At 38.8% G+C, this 23042-nt stretch overlaps 1 protein-coding gene across 1 annotated transcript in view; it reads right to left on the bottom strand.

The window, feature by feature from the left end:
- Positions 1–19873, bottom strand: part of ZMPSTE24 (zinc metallopeptidase STE24) — a 49168-nt gene extending 29295 nt beyond the window's left edge. The window contains exons 1-5 of the mRNA XM_069477759.1: positions 19574–19873; positions 17130–17276; positions 11225–11311; positions 935–1051; positions 391–543 (exon numbers count right to left, since the gene is read on the bottom strand). Of these exons, the coding sequence (XP_069333860.1) occupies positions 391–543; positions 935–1051; positions 11225–11311; positions 17130–17276; positions 19574–19696 (627 nt within the window). The 5' untranslated portion in view covers positions 19697–19873. The remainder of the gene's footprint in view (positions 1–390; positions 544–934; positions 1052–11224; positions 11312–17129; positions 17277–19573) is intronic.
- Positions 19874–23042: the final 3169 nt, after the last annotated feature.

Here is a 23042-nt window from a genome sequence, read left to right as displayed (position 1 = left end):
AAGAGCAAGATATAGGTTTATAGAACATGATATATACGCCACAGATGACAACTGGATCCACTGTCGCAGCAAAGGGAGAGCAAAAGGAAAGGTGCAAAAGAGCTGCTTTTGTTTTTTGTTTTTTTTTTGAGACAGAGTCTCACTCTGTCTCCCCTGGTAGAGTATAAAGGTGTTATCAGCTCACAGCAACCTCAAACTCCTGGGCTTAAGTGATCCTCCTGCCTCAGCCTTCCGAGTAGCTGGGACAACACAGGCTGGTCTCGAAATCCTGACCTCAAGGGATCCTCCCGCCTCTGCCTCCGAGTGTGCTAGGATTACAGGCATGAGCCACCATGCCTGGCCTAACCAAGGAACTTTTGTAAAATAAAATGAAATAAAGATTTTACTCACCAGAGATACAACTAATGTGAACAGCCAGGCATAAATAAAAAAATAGTCACCCCCAATTTTAATAATGTAAAGTAGAAGTGAAGACACAGGCAATAAAATACACTGAGTCACAATAAATTTCTTGATTGCATCTTTCATGAAGAATCCCAAGGTCTAAAAAAAGAAAACATCACCATAAGAAACTGAGAAATTTGTTTTGCTTTTTAAATAATTAATAAGTGAATACAAAGCATATATTATTAAAGCAATTTTAAATATTAACATGCAGTGAAACTATGTTATGATACTAGGCAACCTAAGACAATAAGTAAATGTCTTCCATTTTACAGTTTAAAATAAGTTCATTTAAGTGTTCTTAGCTGAAAAACACTGTAAGAGTTTACAGCAAGACCTTAAACTGTGATCTGTATCATATCTGCTTCCTTTCTTTTTCAATTAATTCATGCTCTAAAATAGCAAATTATGTTTAAATTATTACTAGAGCAAGATAAAAGCACAGAAGTGCTTCACAATTAAAAGAGAACATTTGTATTCTCTATTATACCTGTTGATTGAAACCATGCTTTTCTTCTATCACAAAAGTATTATAAAGACTCCACGGCAAACCAGTCAATGCACTGAAAAGTGTAGCCAACAGCAGAAACACCAAGGACTGAGTGATCTAAGCACAAGAAGAAAAAAAATGGCAGATTTATAACGTAATATAATTTATTCTTCAAATGAGCTACTACCAAACAAATCAACAAGTATTTGCTGAGTGAGTACTTACTATATACCAAGCCACATACTTGATTCTATGGGTAATACAAGGTCTGAAACATCATCCCTGCCCTCAGCAAAAGTTTAGTTGTGAGGGAAGGGGTAAAAAAGGAATAAACAATTCATTTTTATTCCACAGGCACTATATGAAAGTTACCTTAAGTCATATAGAAAAAATAGTTAATAAGATTTCAGAAAAGAAAGATAGCAACACATGCTGGTGAATTCAAGGAAGTCTTACAAAGCTGAGGAGACCTGGGATGCCACTCTCCAAAAAGAGGTAATTAGTGGGATAAGAAAGAAAAGAGGAAAGGAGGAGGAATTTCATGCAATTTGTGAACATATGGAGAGAGAAAAGAGCACCCTATAAGTGTAAGATGACAAGATGACAGGCCTGGTTGGGACTAGGCAAAGAAACTTATAAGAGACTCAAAAAAGCCAGACCAGAACAGATGCAGTGGGTATGCTAAAGTTTTTAAGAAAAGCCAACATCCAATAGAGAAAATTGCCCTCAAAAATTACTTCAATTGCCTTCAAATGGGCCCTTAGAAGATCAACACCCAAGAATTGTCTAGTTTTTCTTTGCAAACTTTTTCCTGGGACAATGGAGGGCAAGGTTTAATTAATATGAAAGGAGCCGTGGGGGAAGGAGAAAGGACAATGAGGCAAATAGTTTTCTTTCTTCCCCCTCACAATCCTGTCACTATCTCTCACCCCCTAGTGTTAAACTGAATTCCTTAAAGGAAATGTGAGTACACCTTGCACCACCAAAGCATATTTGATCTGGTAGTGTAAAAGAAGATAAAAATCTCCAGACCCCTCCCCCCCAGCTCCTTATGCAAAAGGGAAGGTGAAGGCCTCAGGCTTTAGGACTGTGAAGGACTGGCCCCACAGATCATTCTTAAGGTAATGCTTGCTGGCCTCCCATATGCAAGGACTGCAAATTGTAATTTTAGGTCTGCAGGCCATGTCTAGCTCCTAAAACTAAAGTCTGTTCAATTCCACACTGACAGTGAATTACAAGTTTATCTTCACAGGTTCAGTACAGAGAGAAGGGAGCAGATATTCTTCCACCTACTGGGGCATCTACATAAAATGATTCTTACTTCACTCCCTTTTTCTCTTCTAACATTTGCCTTATCTTATGTAAACTGTAGATTTTCCTGGGTCTCACAAGAATGTAACCATTTTAACTCACTAACCACCCCACCCCTGCCTTTTTCTTCTTTCAGTATGCCCTATCCCCCTTTAAATATTGAAACTCAAAAATTCCCCTTTGGAAAAACCACCAAAGGTTTCTCTGTGGTTCGTGCTTTTCCCAGGCATGTCCTCAACTTTGGCTTAATAAACTTCCATTCATTGAGATTTTTGCCTCAGGCACTTATTTTGGGTCTAAAGTAGGAAAGATGCAGCCAATATAAGCTTCTAAACATAAGAGGAAGGGAGAGGGGTTAGAGGAAGGAAGATTTGTCTAGCTACAACATGCAGGGTGGTTTATTCCAGCACTTGTACCCAAACAAGAAATGGTAGTAATTTTTAAAAACAAACTCCAGGATCTTCCCCAAAACTATTGAGTCATAATCTTATCTTCTAAAAATGCAATCATATTATATCAACTATTTGAATACCTGCTTCTCTCACTTAACAATATATCACAAACATCTTCCCATAACAATATACATAGATCTACATCTTTACTGTTAATGGCTCTAGAGCAGCAGTCCCCAACCTTTTTGGCACCAGAGACCAGTTTCATGGAAGACAATTTTTCCATGGACTCGGGGTAGGGGGTGGGTTGTGGTGTGGAGATCAGGCAGTTGATGCACAACCTGTTTCCTAAAAGGTCAATGACCAGTACTGGGCTCCTGCCCAGGGGTTGAGGACCACAGCTCTAAAGTATTCCATTGTATGGACACTTAGGCTATTTCCATTATAGCATTCATTCCAATGCTACAATGAACCTCTTTATACATATATCCCATGCATTCATTCCTATAAGTTCATAGAAATAAAATGTATGGTGTCAAAGGGTATGAACTTTTTAAAGGTTTTTGATACATACTGCCAAGTTGTCCTCAAGAAAAACTGTACTAATTTTTGATCTGCCAGCAGCATGAAACTTTTTCCCTATCCCTTACCAATTTCATCCTAGTCCTATCATTCTTTTAATTTTGTTCCCCAATCTGATATGATGGAAAAAAACACACACACTAAAACCCTAGTACTTCATTGTTGTTTTTTTATTTGGTTTTTTTTTTTTTTGAGACAGAGTCTCACTCTGTTACCCAGGCGAGAGTGCTGTGGTGTCAGCATAGCTCACAGCAACCTCAAACTCCTGGGCTCAAGCGATCCTCTTTCCTCAGCCTCCCGAGTAGCTGGGACTACAGGCATGGGCCACCATGCCTGGCTAATTTTTTTTTCTATATATATTTTTAGTTGTCCACATAATTTCTTTCTACTTTTTTAGTAGAGACGGGGTCTCGCTCTTGCTCAGGCTGGTCTCAAACTCCTGACCTTGAGCAATCCTCCCGCCTCAGCCTCCCAGAGTGCTAGGATTACAGGCGTAAGCCACTGCACCCGGCCTTCATTGTTATTTTAAAATACTTTTTTTTGATTATCAGTATGGATTTATATTTTTCATGTACTTAAGACCATACAAATTTCTGCCTTTGTATATTTCTGCCTTTGCCCAATTTTCTATTGAGGTACTCAACTTTTTCTAAAGCGTAATTTCTATAGAGTTCTTCCTATGTTAAATTATTTGAATGGGTGGCCTTGCAAAAAATAACAGAAAAATATCTAATCCCACAATTTCCCCAGTAACAGCTAAAGATCAATCCTATGAGCTCTCTCTCCTCTTTCTCTCCCTAGCTGAAAGGCACCCTGCAGCTCTCTCTGCTTGCTCTCCTGTGCATGGCGCATGCACGTGCTTGCTCTCTTTCTCTCCCTCTCTGCCCTCCCTCGAAGACAGGCACCTTGCAGGGATCCAGGGTTCTGTTTTTACAACATCTGAAAAGAGCTGAACAGACAGAAACAGACAGAAAGGACATGTAAATCTTACTCTTTACATTCATCTGCTCACTGCCCTTTAGAATTTGTTTTATAGCCTCAAAGAGTTCCTAAGGAGTTCCTGAGTTTCCTGCCCAAATCCGTATCTCAGGGGCAGATCACATCCCCAACAATAAGACTGACTACATTTCATCTTCAGGAATGGGAAAAAACAGGAAAGAAAACAACCTGACTTCTCGCAGCTGCCTCCTGCTAATTACTCCACAGGGGCTTCTCTTATCAATTGTTTGTCTGTTATCAATTGACCACAATCACTATTTTTTTTCCCTCTCTCTTTGTCCCCATAAAAACCAACAATCCTCTCAGCCTCTGCGCAGGCATCTCCCTTCTCTTTTGGGTGCCTTGCCACTCCTTTTTCCCTTTATTTCCTTTTTCTCTCTCCCACTCATTCACTCTCCATCTCCCGCCTTCTAAAAAGATAAAATAAACTTTTTTTTTTTTTTTTTGAGACAGAGTCTCACTCTGTTGCCCAGGCTAGAGTGCCATGGCATCAGCCTAGCTCACAGCAACCTCAAAACTCCTGGGCTCAAGCGATCCTCCTGCCTCAGCCTCCGGAGTAGCTGGGATGACAGGCATGCACCACCATGCCCGGCTAATTTTTTCTATATATATTTTTAGTTGTCCAGCTAATTTCTTTCTATTTTTAGTAGAGACGGGGTCTCGCTCTTGCTCAGGCTGGTTTTGAACTCCTGAGCTCAAACGATCCACCTGCCTCGGCCTCCCAGAGTGCTAGGATTACAGCCGCGTCTGGCCAAACTTTTTTTTTACTTTTATATATCCTAATCTCTGTGTGAGAAATTTTTCTCCACACATGCTGTGAGCATCTACTAAGTCTTCCGCCCTTACATTATTAATTCTTAATCAGTCACATGCAGCAATTTCCCCCTGGTTTGTAGTGTGTTTCTTCTAAATTTGGTAATGCCAGCTTTTCCGCAGAGAAATTTTTAGTGTAAATCTATCATATTTTATCATCGTGGTTTCTATCTTTATTATCGAGCTTTAAAAAAAAACCTAGATTAGCCAGGTTATATTAAAAATTTAGTTTTTTTGTTTTAGTGCATTCAAGGTTTGCTTATATTTAAATATTCAGTTCCTCTAAGACTTTTTCTTGGACGATGTAAAATAGTAGTTTATCCTCAGTTGTCCTAAGAAATTTTATAATTTATGCTTTTTCACTGATCTGAAATGCCACCTTTATCATATTACCGAGATCTTACATCTTGTTAGTAAACAACTGCCTATTTCTTGTACCAATGCACTGTTAAGCTTTATGATATATTTTAATATCTGAGCGTAAAAGTTATCACTCATTATTTTACTTATTCAGAATTTTTTCTGGCTATTTCCTTATCTTTATCCTTTCAGATTAACTATAAAATGTTTTATCATGTTGCCCATCACAAATTGCTCTGGGATTACAATTGAGTTCTATTCTTTTTTCAAAAGTTCATAAATCTCTTTAATAATGCACTATATAATTTTGATATCAAGTTTACCATTCTACCAAAGAATCTATCTATTTAGAGACAGGGTCTTTCTCTGTCCCTGGGCTATAGTGCAATGGCGTCATCATCTACAACCTCAAACTCCTGGGCTCAAGCTGAGGCTCCTGTCTCAGCCTCCCAAGTAGCTGGGACTACAGGTGCAGGCCACCACACCCAGCTAATTTTTCTATTTTTTGTAGAGACAAGGTCTCACTCTTGCTCAGGCTGGTCTCGAATTACTGGCCTCAAGTGAGAACTCCTCCTGCCTCAGCCTCCCAAAGTGCTAGGATTACAGGTGTGAGCCACCATGCCTGGCCCATTTTCTCCTTTTAAACATCTAGATATTCACTTATCTGCAGTCTTCTGAAACGTGCCCCAATCTCCCAAGTTTATCATCATATGCCACAAGTTCAAGTTCCTTCTACACAATATTGTGAAAATCATCATTTAGAACCTTAAATTAATTCTGAACAACTTCATTCCTTCTTAATATCTCACTTATACACAAATATTACTTTAAAATGGTAATCATATCAATAAATTTTACTTGCTTAAAGAAGATGAAGAGTAAGTCTTCCTATTTTCCTAATCAATAGGCTAATATTCCCTTCTTAAAACAGTAACTTTCCAAGAGCTTTTTAAGTTCTTTTGCTTGAATCACTAAAACAGACTTTTTTTTTTTTTTTTTGAGACAGAGTCTCACTCTGTTGCCCTGGCTAGAGTGCCGTGGCTCAGCCTACTTCACAGCAACCTCAAACTCCTGGGTTTAAGCAATCCTTCTGCCTCAGCTTCCCGAGTAGCTGGGACTACAGGCATGTGCCACCATGCCCGGTTAATTTTTTCTATATACATTTTTAGTTGTCCAGCTAATTTCTTTCTAGTTTTAGTAGAGACGGGGGTCTCGCTCTTGCTCAGGCTGGTCTCGAACTCCCGCCTCGGCCTCCCAGAGTGCTGGGATTACAGGCGTGAGCCACCGTGCCCGGCCTAAAACAGACTTTTAAAGTGGTCTTTCTGCCCACAGTTGCTTCCATTCCAATCCATCCTGCATATATACCAGATTACTCTGAAACCTCACTTAACTACTTAAAAATCTTTAAATAGCTCTCTAATATAATACTTCAAACTTAGTACAGTTTTAAAGATTTTAATAACCTGACCCCAAAATGCTAATTGCCACAACTCCTCTACAAAAGACCCTTCTACTCCTAAAAGACAACTACGAGCTAAAGTTTAGAAAGGTGATTGAGTTAAGAAAAATATTCTGGCTGAAAAAAGGAAGTGTGACAGGAAAGCCACCTTGAGGACATGAGAGTATACAACCGTCAGGACCTTTTCTCAGACGATTTCTAAACTAACCTAGAAAGAAGAAAATACTCTAGGAATAAGGTCTACTGGGCATCGAGAAGAAAGGGTTTAACCCACTGCTTCTCAAAGGCAACAAGATCTGGGCTCTGTCTATGTAGGTGAACACCTCAAGGCTCCAGGACACAGAACATTATAAAGCCCTACGACATGAACGCAGAGCGACTCAGACCAACATATCTTGAATAATGGCATAATTCATCCCTTTTTGGAAATGAGGCCACTCATTCCAACTCATATTCATGATGTGGCAACAGAACTCTGGAGCATTCTGAGTCATTAAGTCCATTACTTGCTGAGAAGGGCCAGGCAGTATTTCACTGTCCAAAAATAAGGACACTGATTATGAGACCCCGTTGGTAGTTTTGAAAAGCAGAAGGTACTGCCAAACACACTGCTTATGCCTAGGATAAGATGAGGACCACCTATTTTTCTTTTTCTTCTTTATTTTTTTTAAGAGGTGGAGTCTTGGCTGGGTGCAGTGGCTCATGTCTAAAATCCCAGTACTTTGGGAGACCAAGGCAGGAGGATTGCTTGTGGCCAGGAGTTTGAGACCAGCCTAAGCAACACAGCAAGCCCCCATCTCTACAAAAAATTTTTAAAAATTAGCCAGGCCTGCCAGGGTCTCACTCTGTCGCACAGGCTAGAGTGCACTAGCCAATCACAGCTTGCTGCAGCCTTGAATTCTTGGGCTCCAACAATCCTCCTGCTTCAGCTTCTGAGTAGATGGGACTACAGGCATAGGCCACCATGCCTGGCAAATTTTTTTGTATTTTTTATAGAGATGGGGTCTCACTATATTACCCAGGCTGGTCTCGAACTCCTGGCCTCAAGCAATCCTCCTGCCTTGGCCTCCCAAAGTGCTGGGAATACAGGCACGAGCCACTGCATAGAAAATAGTTTTAATAAGTTCATGCTCATTGTTGAATTTTCTTAAGAGATAAGCAAAAATAAAAGTTGCCAAATTCTCCCTGGAGAAAACCATTTTTGGCATTTTGGTATACATTATTTCAGACTTTTTTTAGCTGTGGAATATGTGCACAAAAATATACGTACAAGAATGCACAACACTGTATATAATTGAGAAAAATTGAACCAATCTAAATGCTCATCACTAGAACACTAGTGACATTAAAAATCTGCATGAATATTCACACACATTTATTTACTCATGTCACTTTGTAACCTGCCTTTTCCATTCAATAAGTTTTATGAAACAGCACATTTTTTTCCCTGTTAGACTGGCAAAAATTAAAAGATTATGTATGTAATAATTATTAGTGAAGATCTAGGAAAAGGGCATTTTTAGTACATAATACACTATGAAAGAACATAAACCAAAAAAGCTGTTTTAGGAGGGAATTTGGCAGCATCAAAATTTTAACTGCAGATTGTTTTTGACCTAGTTAATTCCATAAATATTTACACATATGCATAAAGATTTAGGTAAAAGATGTGCACGGTAGCTTTATTTGTAACAAGAGAAATTTGAAACCAACCTACCAATAGGCAAATAATTAAGTAAATGATACATGCAGAGCAAGACCCTGTCTCAAGAAAAAAAAAAATACTGAAAACTCTCTCACCATCAGCTCTACATGTACAGGAAAATAGAAAAATAAAACTAATGTTTTTAGTACACTGTAATTTAAAACATTAGAAATATTGAGAATTAGTGGCTTTTCTAAAAAAAAAAAAAAAAAACCTTTCCTTTTGTAAAAAGACTTAAGAATAGCTTGAACAATGCCTAGACCATCTTGTCTCTGCCTTGGTGGACTGTCATACTCTTCTCTAAGGTTAGATCAGCTTCCAACATTTTATCCTTTGAACTTTCAATTTGAAATATCTTCAAAAGGTCCAATATCTTCAAAAGGTCCTTTAATGTGAGAGTTGTTGCCAGTATTACTATCTCTGCAACATCTCCATTCTTTTTATCACAACCACTTTCCTCATTTATAGCAATAAAGTCACCTTCACAAAGTTCCTCTGGCTGCACACTTACCTGCGGTCTAATGGTAACAGTGGCAGCAGTCCCAGAGTCAACTATTTCTTCTATAATTCCATTTACGTTAGATTTGAATTTCACTTCCGGTGCCAAGTTTTCATTTCTTTGCTGCACTTTCACCTTTGTTGGCCAATTCCCCCTTTCAGTCATCCATTTTTATAAAATGTCATGGGGTTTTATAGATGGGAGAGCTATATACCACACACTTTGAACAACTGATTAACAGATGTGGAATAACCAATCACTGACAGACTGAAAAAATTGACATAATTGTTCACTAACAATCATGAGCATTTGCATAGTGATTTGTGGACTGAAGAGCTAGCAGGTAAGTTTGTACTTTATGCAACCATTCACATAATACACCATGGTAACTAAAATTTGAACCGTGTTGTTGGACTGGTGTTATTTAAGTAAACTATGGTAACTAAAATTTGTGTACATCATACTAAGCAAAGACTGCTAGTACCATGCCACCTTAAAGAAAACAAAGGCCTATATAAACAGACAGGAAAAGATCTCTAAAACATTGTTAAATGCAAAAATAATGTCTCAGAACATTACATAAAATATGATCCCGTTAAGACAAATAATACTTTTTATATGCATATGTATGTGGATTGTGTTCATTCATTCAACAAACATTCATCGAATACCTACTCTGATTGGCCTCGTTCTAGGCACTGGTGACACTGCAGTGAAGAAAATGCATAAAGCCTCTGTCTCCTTAGAGCTTAAAATTCTTGTCAGAGAGATAGATGAAAAGTAAAAAAATAAATAAAACAAGATAATTGCAGGCCATGGTATTTATAAGACACCACCTTCAATTGCTTCTGGAACAATGCAGAGAGTATGTAAGTAAACTGCCATACTACATATGGCAGGTCAAAATCAAGAGTCAAAATCAAAGTGAAGATATAGAGATTTCACAGGAAGAAGATGTCTTAAAAGAATTCGGCTGCTGGCCAGGCATGGTAGCTCACACCTGTAATCCTAGCACTCTGGGAGGCCGAGGCGGGCGGATCGGGCAGATTGTTTGAGCTCAGGAGTTCGAGACCAGCCTGAGCAAGAGCGAGACCCCATCTCTACTAAAAAAAAATATAGAAAGAAATTATATGGACAACTAAAATATATATAGAAAAAATTAGCCGGGCATGGTGGCGCATGCCTGTAGTCCCAGCTACTCAGGAGGCTGAGGCAGAAGGATTGCTTGAGCCCAGGACTTTGAGGTTGCTGTGAGCTAGGCCGACGCCACGGCACTCTAGCCCAGACAACAGAGCGAGACTCTGTCTCAGAAAAAAAAAAAAGAATTCGGCTGCTTTACAAAAGGGTATACAGAAAAGGGACTTAGGATGAACTGAGTTAAAGTCTAAGGTACTATACACCTGGAAGAGATCCATGATTTCAAACAATTGGGAAGGAGGTAATAATAGACTTGGCAATTTCTAAGGAAAAGTCAGGAAGCAGTGTTATAGCATGCATTATAGGTGGGTAGGCTCAGGTTTAATGATTTGCACAGTTCCTTAGAAGAGTGGATAGTCAACTCAAGCAGCTCAATGGAGATTCTAAGAGATACACTCTTTTTGTTTAAAGTATCTGCTAAATGCATGTGACACAGAAGTACCTGCTTAGCATGGGTTCAAAAAAATTCATGCTTCCCCTTTCACTGCATACAACTGTTCCTAAGAAGTAGCTACCTAACCAGAGACTATCTTTCCCAACTCCCTTGCATCTGGGTGAGACCAAATGACTGGTTCATCAATGAAATATGAATGCAAAAGACAGGTATCACTTAGAAGCCAAGGAAGTTAAGAAAAGGGTATACATTCTCCACTGTCTCTGAGGCACTATATGACAAATCCGTAAGATGAAAAGAGACTGGGTCCCTGGCTTACCACATGGAGGAAAGTCACCTGTTAACTAAAAACATTCAAACTAAGCCATTATGTGATTGAGAAATAAACTGTTGTGATAACCACTGAAAGTCTAGGGTTTGTTACAGTAACCAGAGTTATCCTAATACAGCATGAGTAACAAAGCACTACGGAGACAGAAGCAAATTTAATGATGGTAGAAGACAAAAAATTAACTTTAGCATAAAGCTTGCCAAGCAAAAAGAAAAATTCTGACAAATGTATGCTAATGAATTACATACCTCATATTCAGATCCGAAGCCAGCATAACCACAGAACCGTCCAGAAAGTCTCCAGAGATAAGGTATTCCTCCAAAGAGAAGAATAAGCTATAAAACAAAGCATACCTTGGTCACATTTGAATAGTATTACAAACTATCATATGAGAGAATATGTTATAAAGAAAAAAGGACAAAATAATTTTCTCTTAAAAAAAAAGACCTATCTCATTCAGGATTAACTATGCATTCAGATGAACACAAACCATTGAAATAACTAAGTTTAGACTGTTAAAACAATGCTTTTTCCTTTATATAATATATAGGTGAATCGTATGGTATGTGAATTATCTCAATAAAGCTGTTCTAAAAAATAAATAAAATAAAGCCGTTCTTTAAAAAAAAAAAAAAAAAAAAAAAACTTTTGCTAAGAGACCATGACAAAAGCTTATGAATCAAGAACCAAGTTTAGAAAGGTTAAACAACTTGTCCAAAGTCCCACAGCTAAGGAGTGACAGAAATGGAATCTGAACCACACTATGTGGCTCCATAATTGTCTTTTCTGTTAAAAAAAAAAAAAAAATAGTCCTCTTCAATCAGGACAAAGTACGGAAGTGGAGAGTCATGTCCACTTACAAAATTGGGGAATGGAATGGGGCAATCTGCATCTTCTCTGAGTCAGGAAAAGGTGAGTTAAGAGTCAGGGTTTCATAGAAGTAAGCCCCTCCCTCAGCACCACTCACTACCCTTTGTCCTGGGCAGATTAAGTGAAAACAGACATTGACCAAATCACCAGGACATTAGAAACCAGGAAGCAGCTCAAAATTTGAAAAGAATGCATGCTTAAGAAATTCTAGTTCCCAAAATAAATGCTAAGTTTGTGGAACTCATTTTGTCAAGAGCAATCAATTTATTTTTTCTTTCAATAGGAGCTCAGGAACAAAATAATCAATCACATTCCTTGGTTAGAAGCACAATATTCCCATGACTTCTGACGTCGTTCCTTGTGGTTTGACGGTTTTGAGGGTTTTGGGCACTATCTTATTTCATGGGTATCCTGCCAATCTACTTTCCATTTTTATATATGTATCTATAAATAATATAGTGAGATTTATGTATGTTTTCTAAGAATGTATATAAATGACATCAAATTTTACTCATCATTCTATAATTTGCTATTTATAATCTACATTTTTTTAGATCCATTCATGGTGAACTTTATCTTTATTTGGTATTATCAGCTTGTTCCCTAAAGTGTTTATACCAAATTACACTCCCATCAGCAGTATTTGAGTGTTTCTGTTTTCCCACAATCTTACCCACACTTTATACTATCCATCTTTTATATTTTTCTCAGTATTTTGGATTGGTTTAATACCATGGGTCTCAAATATGGTCTCTGCATAACAGCAGCAGCTTCTGGGAATTTGTTAGACATGCAAATAAACTCTAAGGCCCCTTCCCAGACCTACCGAATCAGAAACTCAGGTGGGGCCCAGTAGTCTCCAGGTCAATCCGATGTAAACTAAAGTTTGAAAATCACTGTTTTAGGCCAGGCGAGGTGGCTCACGCCTGTAATCCTAGCACTCTGGGAGGCCAAGGCGGGAAGATCACTTGCGCTCTGCAGTTTGAGACTAGCCTGAGCAAGAGCAAGACCCCGTATCTACTAAAAAATAGAAAGAAATTGGCTAGACAACTAAAAATATATAGAAAAAATTAGCCGGGCACGGTGGTGCATGCCTGTAGTCTCTGCTACTCAGGAGGCTGAGGCAGAAGGATTGCTTGAGCCTAGGAGTTTGAGGTTGCTGTGAGCTAGGCTGAGCCATGGCACTCTAGCCTGGGCAACAGAGTGAGACTCTGTCTCAAAAAAAAAAAAGATGACTAGTCAGAAAGCCATTAAAAAGAAAAAAGAATAAAGAAAAGAGAATCACTGTTTTAATAAATTGCTTTTTTAAAGGCTCCCCTAACTCTATGTCCAGGTCAATCTTGGACATCAACCTTGTTTTTCCAAAAGACATGCTTTATCACCACTGTTTGACATATGCTTAGTTGTTGAGCTCACTGACCTGGGATGGCATTTCCTTCATCCTACCCCCAATACTAATAAATAATGTAAAATTAAAGATTTGTAATGCTTTTGGTAAAAGGCTAGAACAACTATTATGAAACACCCAGCTTTTAAATAAGTATCAAGGGTAGTTTTAATATGAACTTTGAATGATCTATAAATGCATCTGGAAACTGATGTTCCAAACCTTGTTTAATTTCCTTTGGAAACTGAAAAAAAAAGCACAGTAGACTGTGATATTTCTCTATCTTGATAATCTCATTGATCATGCTTCTGTGGTTGTTCTATGGTAAGATTTAATGATTCCAATAAAAACAATTCCAGTGCTTTGACATATTCTATTGTTTCACTACAGTTTTGAAAAGTAGGCAGGGCAGAGAGTATAGTTATCATTATTTTGTAGATGAGGTAACTCAGAGAGGTTAAAGTAACTTGCTCAAAGAAACCCAATGACTAAGTAATTGCTATGTGTTGAACACTATACTATTTCGTTTACATTACCTTACTACTTAGTCCATGCCATAAACCATACCCACTTCTCATTTTATTTTATTTTTATTTATTTTTTTGAGACAGAGTCTCACTCTGTTGCCCCAGGTAGAGTGCCATGGTGTCATCACAGCTCACAGCAACCTCAAACTCCTGGGCTCAAGTGATCCTCCTGCCTCAGCCTCCTGAGTAACTGGGATAACAGGTGCCTGCCACAACTCCTGGCTAATTTTTCTATTTTTAGTAGAGATGGGGTCTTGCTCTTGCTCTTGCTCTGGCTGGTCTGGAACTCCAGAGCTCAAGCGATCTTCCCACCTTGGCCTCCCAGAGCCCTAGGATTATAGGCATGAGCCACCATGCCCCACACCCACTTCTCATTTTTAAGATGAGAAAAACAGGCTCAAAAAGGTAAAACTGCTCACATAGAAACAGGCAGAAATTGGAGAAGCAACAATTTAAACTTTTCTGGTCTGTCTACCCCACTCTCCAACCATTCCATTTCTTAAGTGAACTCTTTATTGACATCTGTGACATATCAAGGAAAGTCAGTCTCAGAGAGGCTGGCTGCTCTGTCATATTTATGTGAACGGTGGTACCCATAATTGATCATATGAAGCCTCTGTTTAGGCTCCCTCAGGGAGAAAGTATCAAGGCAAAAAAGTCTAAGTTAATCTTCTCACTTGTTCTTTGTGACCAAAACATACAAACCTATTAATTTTAATCAACACAAAATAGGAGTTAATGAACTTGTTTCCAAACAGAACAGGGTTGCAGAGTATCACAAAATGTGTCTCCTATACATTGGTAAACGTAGCCACTAATTCCCCAGAGATAAATTTAGCACATTCATGTTGCAGTCCTTAGAGTTTCAAGAATGGTTTCTTCAATGTAATTTTAAAGACTCAGAAGAGCAGAGCTTGAAATCTAGTTCTGCCACCTATCAGCACATCCCTTGACCATTAAATGGCAAGCCTTTAATTTCTCTGAGCCTTTGCTTCCTTATCCATAAAAAGGGAATAATAATTCCTATCCTTTTATAAACATCAATCAAAACAATGTAAAAACTTTGTATAAAGTGAAAATCATGACTATTAACTATTACTGTTCCCAGTCTTAGCCCATCAGTATTGCTTCTAGTTTGAGCCACAGAGCATTACAAAGCTCTCACTTTATGTAAGTGTTCTTCGTATCATCTCCTAGAACAAACTGCCATTCCCATAGTCACCAACCATAATTACCAAGCTATTGTCCATGATCCCTAGAACTATTTAATATTTACTAGTGACAACCAAGGAGACTGAAAATGCTTTTTCTGTCACATCATCGTGGCCCTGTAGGGATAAGTCAAAGAACTTTCAAGGAGCAAACATCAGAAAGGTGGTGTCTAAATTCACCACCTCTACTTCTATGTCTCTCTGACGGCTGATTTCCTACTTAAGCCCTGTCCGTAACAGAAGAAATATTCAGATCAATTAACTAAAGCCAAATTTAATCCACAATAATGCTTCCTTTCCTGGCTTGATTGGAAGACATCAAGTTTTAATACTAATAATCTTCAATATGTCAATAACTAAGCCAGCCTTGGATTAGTAAAAATATAATAAAAAAAATTTTTTTTTGAGACAGAGTCTCTCTCTGTTACCCAGGCTAGAGTGCCATGGCATCAGCTTAGCTCACAGCAACCTCAAACTCCTGGGCTCAAGCAATCCTCCTGCCTCAGCCTCCCGAGTAGCTGGGACTACAGGTACACACCATGCCTGGCTAATTTTTTCTATTTTTAGTTGCCCAGCTAATTCTTTCTATCTTTAGTAGATGGGGTCTCACTCTTGCTCAGGCTGGTCTCGAACTCCTGAGCTCAAGCAATCCTCCTGCCTCGGCCTCCCAGAGTGCTAGGATTACAGACGTGAGCCACCGGCCTGGCCAAAAAAGTAAATAGTAAAAAGAATAACTACTAGCAATAGCTGTGTCTCCCAAAAAACAATGTGATTGTATTTTCCAAATCATGTATTAATTTTTCTAAATATCAGTATTTTAACTCTTCCAGAAGCTTTTGCCATTTTCCATCACCTTGAGGAAATGGGAGCAGTTTCTAATAACCTGGATCAAACCCCACTAATCTTACTATTCCACATTTGTCAAGGAAAATTTTGTGACTAGCTAGACAATTTTGTCATCACTTTAAAAAAGCTAATAGAGCCAGTTTCTTTTCTACAACTCATGAAACAATTATGGTAGCCGATCACAATTATTTTCAACTTGGGAATCTTTCTCTTAGTGGTACTGGTGGGTCTAAAAGAGTTCTGGAGGAATAATGATGATAAGCAGGAGGATGAAAAAATAATAATAGCCAATACTTACGGAGCACTTACAACAGACCATGCACTGTTCTAAGCATCTTATGCATATTAACTCATTTAATCCTCTCAACAACACTATGAATAAGGAACTATTATTACCATACCACTTTTATGGATGAGAAAACTGAGGCACATAAATGTTGAGTCACTAGCTTGAAGTCATACAGCTGGTGTGGTATAGATGAGATCCAAACTCAAGCTCCCTGGACTTAGAATCTGCTCATAACCTCTGTACCATGCACTTTCAATTGTTCTTGGGGGTGGAAAAAAATCTTACTCTTTTTTATGTATAAAGCACAGATATACGTACACATAGTACTGAAATAGATACACAATATATCTGTAGTGTTAAAATTTCATGGAGGATGAGATTACGAAAAAAATGTCTAAAATGGCTGCAGGGGAAGGGGGAAGGGATACTATAAAAAAAAAAGATTAAAAAATATTGCTCTACACTATACAGCCTCTCTTAGCATGGGCGTAAGACTGGCCCTTTGTTTTACTAAGTAAAAATGGCCTGGCATTCATTGTTTTATTCAATAAGAAGGAATTATGTGCTTATTATAGGCCAGGAACTAGGTATAAAATGATGAACAAGACCTTAAAGTACTCTTTAAGAACTGCCAGTCTGCCAACTAAACAGGCAAATTCAACACATTGTGATAAGTACTTTGACAGGAATAATGATAGGATGCTTCCTTATCCACACTTGACAGGCAGGGAGAATTTTAAATCGTTGTTTAGAAGAGATGACATCTCAGCTGGACCCTAATGGAATAGGATCTTTTTCTCCCTGGGTGACAGTTACCATATTCTACAATTTTCAATTGACTAAACAGTTATGTTTCTGCCTCTTTTGTTCCACACCCATTACTAACAATAACGAAGGTTAAGAAAGCATTCTGGGACTTGTAGATGCGGTACCCTCTTTTGTGTCACAAAAATACAAAAATGAAAACAAACATTACAAAGTATTAAACAATTTGAGACTGTCTTGAAGAAGTAAATTACTCACAGTGCCTTCAATTTCAGAATAAAGTCCTGACCAGAAGCTGAAAGTACTTTTATCCAGTTGATATAGTCGAGATTTCTCAAATGTTTCAGAATCCATGATCTGTCCTAACTCCGGTGGTACATGAGTTGTTGTTTTATATATCCTTCTCTGAAATATTTTGAAAAAAACACTTTAACAAAAGGTCAATTATTTATTACAATAATCAATTAAGATGAAACATTGAATGGTTTATAGCAATAACTTGTCACTTATGCCTGTTGAATTTGTTATATGTGTGCACAAATATTGCACTTGATCAAGTATACTGACCAATGAAACAACTGGTGCAGAAGGTAAAAGCAGAACAAGAGAATAAGCTAAGTAAAATTAAAATCAGGTTGTCATTACACTTCACTTTGTAAATGTAAAACCAAGTTGTAACGTCACAACTTTGTAACAGTATCACCTAAGTTCTATAATACAGAAAACAAAATTCAAGAAAAGGAGCAAACATGTTAACCACAAGTATTAACAGATATTGAGGCTGGTCATTAAATCTGGTCCTAGACACCAAATTAAGGAAAATTTTGGGAATGCCAAATAGAAACACATCAGTTCTCCAAGAAAGACCAACTTTCTCATTATGCGAAATTCTAAAAGGTAATTTCAGCCCATGGAACATAATGCAGAGAACCAAACAATATATGGACTGCATCTTCTATAACAGTTTTACAATACATGCTTTCTGTATATATTTTTGGATGCCACTAAAAGCTGAGAGCATTACATTAAAGTATAACACAGTAAAGATACTACCACAAAGTAGCTACTATAACTGGGCTTATTATTAAAGGAATTCAGTACCTCATCTCCCCAATTTAGACACCAAACACTTGTTTACTTTATGAAAAAGGTCTTTGCTAGGCCAGCAAGATTCTATACCAAGCTATCCAAAGAGCTATGTCAGAGTACCTAGCTATACAGCTTAACACTTACCTTTAAATATCTTGGACTAAAGGAAGAGATTGAGACATAATTCAGACATTGACAGATACAGAAAAAAATTAAATTTGCAGTTTAAACATTCATGTAGAATGTAAACCAAGAGAAGAAATTTACAGAAGATAAAGACTGTAATGCTCAAGAAAAAGAGTTGCAGCACTTAAAAAGAGAAAGGTTTTCAGAACCGTCAACAACATAGTTCAGTGACAACACATAAGAGTGAAGGTAGGTAAAGCAAATCAGCAGTGAGAGACTGCCAAGAAACTGTCACTTGAACTTGAAGTCAATCTCATTTAAAAGTTCAGATCTCTAATCCATCAAGCTGTTAGTTATGGTTATCTCTAGGAAATTGTCATTAAGTAACTTTCACTTTCTACTTTACTGTTTTAATTTTTTAAACAAAAATAATGAAGATTCTTTTATGAAAAACAAGTATTTCTTGATTTTATAAAAAAGACATTTGCACTCGAATGTTTATAGCAGCACAATTCACAATCACAAAGACGTGGAAACAACCCAAGTGCCCATCAATACATTAATGGATTAATAAAATGTGGTATATGTATACCATAGAGTATTACTCAGGCATAAAGAACGGTGAACTAATACCTTTTGTAACAACCTGGATAGAACTGGAGACCATCCTCCTAAGTATGGCAAGGATGGAAAAACAAACACCACGTGTACTCACTATTAAACTGGAACTAAATGATCAATACTTATGTGTACATATCGTACTAAAATTCAACGAAAATCAAGCACATGAAAGGGGGGGTGGAGAGGATGGGTAAATTCACACCTAATGCGTACATACACACTATCTGGGTGATAGAAACACTTATAACTTTGACTCAAACTGTACAAAGGCAATTCATGTAACCAAAACGTTTGTACTCCTGTAATACTCTGAATTGTTTTTTAAAAAAGAGATATTTTGGGGGCAAAAACAATATATGCACTTTAAGGAGGAAAAAAGGAGTGCAGGTGCTTGGAAAGACCGGAAAATCCTGGTGGTTAAGCATGATTACACAAATGTCATGGGGAAGTTTGTCTAAAATTTTAGCGATGTCTCTCTCTCCCTTTTTTTTTTTTTTTTTTTTTTAACAACTTGTCTTAAAGGATTATGCCAAAGATAAAGGAAGCTAAGCCTGGGCCCCAAGGATCCTAAGGAAACCGTAGGGCAGACACAAGAGTTCAAGCCTGGTAAGGTAGCAGCCCTTCCCTTTCTTCAGGCCCTAAACGGCTTGGGTCCCATGATAACGTTACAGGAAACTTCCCTGAGGCACCAAGACCAGTTCAAAGCCACAGCTCGCCATCGGGCCAAGTTAGGAGACTCAGTAGGGACCACAGGGTAGAGACTACTGGTGCTGGAACTGCACCAATCATCAAGGGACTCAGGGTCGAGGCCGAGGTTCGCTTACGGCTGGCCTGGTTTGGGGTCAGGGGGCCCTGCCTAGGCTCACCTGCCGCTGTGCTAGGAAGGTCTCCCAAAGATACACTGTCCAGGAGAAAAGCAGCACGGCCCCGAAGATGCGCTTCTCGGCCGGCATCTCCAACATCGCGTCCAGCGATGCCCACATCCCCATGGCCACCCGGTTCCGCCGGCTCCTTCAGCGTGCACCCGTGCCACACATCCGTCCCCTCAGAGCGTCCCTGAGGTGTCACAGCGATATCCGTCCCTTCCGTGTGCCCCTACACCGACACCCGCCCCCATCCCACCCTCTCCGCGCCGCCGGCAGTGTCACACAAACACTCTTCCCCTTGCCGACTCCCCGCGTGCCTCCTAGCTTCAGCGGGCAAAGGACAAGCCCCACCTTCCTCACTTCCGGCTCAAAGAGTTGGGGAGCCCTTGGTGCCGACTTCCGGCCGTCTCTGGGCTGCGTTACAGCAACAGTCTTCCCCTATCTTTCCACTGGGTTCTTGCCCGGGGTTCTGGCTTTCGTCCTGGGCCCTTTAGCGCGGCAGAGTGCGCTTTCTAATCTCCAGAGCGGCAATTCCATCTCTGGGGTCAGCGGCTTGTCCTGACTGGGCCGCGGCATCTGCCCGGCCATCTTTCCCCGCCCGGGACAAGCCAACTGGTAGTCGGGGCTTAGCCGGAACTGTCTCGGAGTGGGCCGCCACTCCCGCCCTGAGGTAGCTGGGAAGAATGGGAGAGCAGCTGACTTCCCAGGTTCTAAAAATCATTCCTCTAACCTAGTGCCGTTCAGACGGTGCTGTGTGCTTCCCTGATACCTTACAAGCCAGACAAGGCATTAAAAATGGAGTATTTTGCCCTGTATTGGGGTGTTCTGAATTCAAACATATTAGAGAGTGGACGGTAGTGATGGGAATTTTCATTTAAAGATCTTGTCTCATCCACCCCAGTGTAGTCAGAGGCGGCATTTTGCCTGAGAGAGTGCCCTGGAACAAGGCAAGGATAACGTGGGTTAGAAATATCTGAAATGAAAAGTACCTTACTTTATTTGGGGGACAAATTCGTATCAAGGCTCCATGCTATTTATGTCTTGGAATTCAGAAGTTAAATGTGATCACTGGGACGCCTGTTAACACATTTATTCGACTTGAAAAATGAAGTTAGAATTTTTCTGACCGAAAGTAAATCTGATTTGGTTAAGTGGTTTGACAGAATGGTGTTGCTAATTTGCATGATTATTTACAATAAGTTGAGCTAAATCTATAGCTACAACTAAAATATATTTAAATTACTGTGATATTGTAATGCTAAAGATGTGTTGAAATTAACGATATCTCAAATTTCTCAACCTTGCCTAAATGCTTCTGAGAGCAATTAGTATAATTAAAAGTCACTTGAGAAAATGAATGACTCTAATAACAGCATGATAAATTCTTTTGCAAGTCAGTTTTCCAGTGCTTTGCTTTCAACAAAATTAATGGTGGACTTAATTGAGTTGTCAGCTGATGCAAGAACACTGTTTGATATTTGACATATAACTCAGAAAGAAACCAAAGAATTGATTGACATTCCTACAACAAAACTACTAGTATTCCCATCTATTTATGTGAATAATATTTCTCGGCACGTGTATCTATGAAAACAAGAAAGGAATAAAATTGAAACTGAACTCTGTTAATCTAGCAGTAAGAAATAGTCTTATGTTCATAATGTCAGGTTCATAAAAAAGAAATATTCAGCCGGGCGTGCTGGCTCACGCCTGTAATCCTAGCACTCTGGGAGGCCAAGGTAGGAGGATTGTCTGACCTCAGGAGTTCGAGACCAGCCTGAGCAAGAGCGAGACCCATCTCTACTAAAAATAGAAAAAATTAGCTAGGTGTCCTGGCATGCACCTGTAGTCCCAGCTACTCAGGAGGCTGAGGCAGGAGGATCACTTGAGCCCAGGAGTTTGAGGTTGCAGTGAGCTATGATGACTCCACTGCACTCTACCCAGGGCAACAGAGCGAGACTCTGTTTCAGAAATAAAATAAAATAAAAAATAAAATGAAATAAAATAAAAAAAGAAATATTCATCCAAATACATGAAATAATTGGTGGGAAAGCCCCATTCATCTCACCAAGAGATGTAGTCCTAATAGAATTTTACCTTTTATGTTTATGTGTTATCAAAATTTGTCTTGTGTCATTTTGATCAGCTATATACTAAAGATTATTATGATGATTACTCAATTCAAAAGACTTCTAACAGCTATATAGTGACAGGAATTTTTTAAATTTTATTTTAATACATATTTTGATTGCGAAGAAGTGAGCAATAAAAGGTTTTTCAAACATCTAAGTATTACATTTGAATAACATTTTTATGGGAGAATAGAACCTTATAAATTAGAGATGATAAAAGAACAATGTTGAAGAGCTCATTTGTATATTTTTTAATGGATGATGGTGGATGTTCAATTATTTAGATTATGTTGAAATGTTATAAAAAGTGATTTAACAGTTGGCCAGGTGAGGTGGCTCATGCCTGTAATCCTAACACTGTGGGAGGCCAAGGCAGGAGGAACGCTTGAGCTCAGGAGTTCAAGACAAGCCTGAGCAAGAGCAAGAGCAAGACCCTTTCTCTACTAAAAATAGAAAAATTAGGTGGACATGGTGGCACACACCTGTAGTCCCAGCTATTCAGGAAGCTGAGGCAGGAGGATCGCTTGAGCCCAGGAGTTTGAGGTTGCAGTGAACTATGATGATGCCACTGCACTCTACCTGGGGAGACCCTGTCTCAAAAAAAAAACAAAAAACAAAACAAGTGATTTAATAGTTTTATCTTAAAAAGTCAGTATCTACATCCATTGCAACTATTTAAAATATATGACAAAAACTTTTAGGCATCAACTTAAATATAAGAGAGGATAAGCACTTTTTGTAATAATTTTCTCTCCCTTGGGCTAAAATTGCTATGCCCTATTCACTCTTGTCTTCACCTGTCTGTGAGTCTGAAGCCTCACAGAAGCTTCCGCCACCCAAACTTTGTGGCTAAGAACACAGGATTAGAGTCAAGCTGCTCGAGTGCCAGTCACAGCTGTACCACATATTAGCAAGTTACTTAAAATCTGAGTGCATCAGTTCCTCATCAGTAAAATGAGAATAATCATACATATTTGTCTCCTCGTATTGTTAGGATCAAATGAGAAAATTCATATATGGGTTTGAGTGATTGCCCAATAAAGGTTAGCTACCACTTGGGAGAATGACATCATAACATTGATCTGTCACATGTGTCTGAAGAAATAGAGGAACAGAAAGCAAGGGTGAAATTTCAAAAAACCAAGACTAACTGGGATTCACTCACTCAACAAATATCGAGTGTCTGTGAAATACCAGACGCTGTTCCCGGAGCTTACATTCTTAGTGGGCTGAGGCAGATGGAGTGTTTCACAGGTAATAAGCAAATATCTAACACTAAAAGTGGAGGAGGTGATAAGTGGTAGGAAGAAAAAGCAGGGAAAGGGGAATACAGCATG

The sequence above is a fragment of the Eulemur rufifrons genome, chromosome 8 (assembly GCF_041146395.1).
Source record: "Eulemur rufifrons isolate Redbay chromosome 8, OSU_ERuf_1, whole genome shotgun sequence".
NCBI lineage: Eukaryota > Metazoa > Chordata > Mammalia > Primates > Lemuridae > Eulemur > Eulemur rufifrons.
The sequence above is the reverse complement of the archived record's forward strand: the minus strand, read 5'-3'. Positions and strand labels throughout refer to the sequence as shown.